Source organism: Borostomias antarcticus (genome assembly GCF_949987555.1).
Source record: "Borostomias antarcticus genome assembly, chromosome: 20".
Lineage (NCBI taxonomy): Eukaryota > Metazoa > Chordata > Actinopteri > Stomiiformes > Stomiidae > Borostomias > Borostomias antarcticus.
In genome coordinates this window covers 1,595,310-1,596,910 of record NC_140253.1, presented here as the reverse complement: position 1 = coordinate 1,596,910, position 1,601 = coordinate 1,595,310, and the positions used below count along the sequence as shown (strand labels likewise).

General features: G+C 45.2%; 1 protein-coding gene across 1 annotated transcript in view; it reads left to right on the top strand.

Annotated features, from left to right (window-relative positions):
* Positions 1–1,601, top strand: part of tmem132a (transmembrane protein 132A) — a gene marked incomplete at both ends in the record, with an annotated part of 30,037 nt that overhangs the window by 1,160 nt on the left and 27,276 nt on the right. The window contains 3 exon segments of the mRNA XM_084454422.1: positions 308–391; positions 394–519; positions 1,569–1,601. The exon segment at positions 1,569–1,601 is cut by the window's right edge and continues 41 nt beyond it. Of these exon segments, the coding sequence (XP_084310548.1) occupies positions 308–391; positions 394–519; positions 1,569–1,601 (243 nt within the window).

Sequence of the window (1,601 nt, the reverse complement as noted above, 5' to 3'; positions counted from 1 at the left end):
AAATTTGTGCCTCAAAAACTAACTAATGTCATAGACTTCAGAATATGCCCGTCTCATCATGTTATGGTAGAAGAAGAATAAGAAGAATTATTCTTAATGTCCCTCTCTTTCTTTCTTTCTTTCTTTCTTTCTTTCTTTCTTTCTTTCTTTCTTTCTTTCTTTCTTTCTTTCTTTCTTTCTTTCTTTCTTTCTTTCTCTCTCTCTCTCTCTCTCTCTCTCTCTCTCTCTCTCTGTCTCTCTCTCTCTCCCTCTCTCTCTCTCTGTATCTCTCTCTCTCTCCCCCCCCCTCTCTCTCTGGTCCTCTCAGCTGGTGTCAGAGTCCGTCCTCCCCCTGTCCTCTCGCCTGTCCGCCTCCCTGCTGTCGGAGTACGTGGAGAGAGGGGGGGGGCGGGGGGGGGCAGGGAGGGGTACAGGGTGAGAGCGTTGTTCCAGCAGAGGGGAGGGGCCAGTCAGGGGACGTGCGCCACGCTGCACGCCTTCAAGGACACGCAGGAACACAAGGCCTCCTGCATCACACAGGTGTGTGTGTGTGTGTGTGTGCGTGCATGTCAACTATCCCGTTTTCCTATTATTATTATTATTATTAGTAGTAGTAGTAGTAGTAGTAGTAGTAGTAGTAGTATTAGTAGTATTATTTAAATAATAATAATGCTAAATAATTCATCCTACATCTTACATAATAATAATAAGTCTCTGTATCCTGTATCTGCTATGTTCTCGTGTTCTCGTGTTCTCGTGTTCTCGTGTTCTCGTGTTCTCGTGCCCCGTATTCTCGTGTTCTAGTGTTCTGGTGTTCTGGTGTTCTGGTGTTCTGGTGTTCCTCAGACACCGTTGGCCTGATAGGGATCATATTTGGTTTTGTATCTGGGTCACACACAGAGGGTGACGGGGACGGATTATTAATCAATTTACGATTTGGCAAATTTTAACAAAAAATGTTAAAGGTGTTCAGTTCGATATCTTTCGGCCACTAGAGGGGGCAGTGGAGCAGCGTATCAGATATAAACAAGTGGGCGTTTTCCCTCCATACGGAGCCGTTCAGGGGGCGGGGCTCAGCGCCGGGCCGGCTTCGCTCATAATAAAAATAAATTCTGCATTTGCTCCACAGGCACGACACCGTGGGTTATATTTTCTGTACAGATAGTAACGACTCCCCTGGACCTATTTATTGCATATATTGGATTTTTTGTTTTTTTACAAAAAGTGCAGTAAATCGAACAGAGCATCTTTAAATATGTTAAAATAAAAGCTAAAATGTTACACTCCGTTAACAATGTTAGCGATCAGAGCACAGCATGAAAATGATTTCTCGATTTAGCGGTCAGTAAAAATGAACCAAAGGTCAAGAGGTGGACATGGTTGGATTCCTCTCGGCCTCCAGAATCCTGCAATGTGCTGTTGAGCAGTTTGCCGTCAATCAGTGTCGTTCTAAACACAGAGAATAACCTCCCATTGACCCCCATTCAGTATTCACAGTATTCACATTTCCCCATTCAGTATAGCTTTTCTAAGTCTCTTGCTCCCCCAGTAGAGCTCCATGATGGTTGACCTCTGACCTCTGACCCCAGCCTCCCCTGGGGGTGTGTGTGGTGACCCTGACC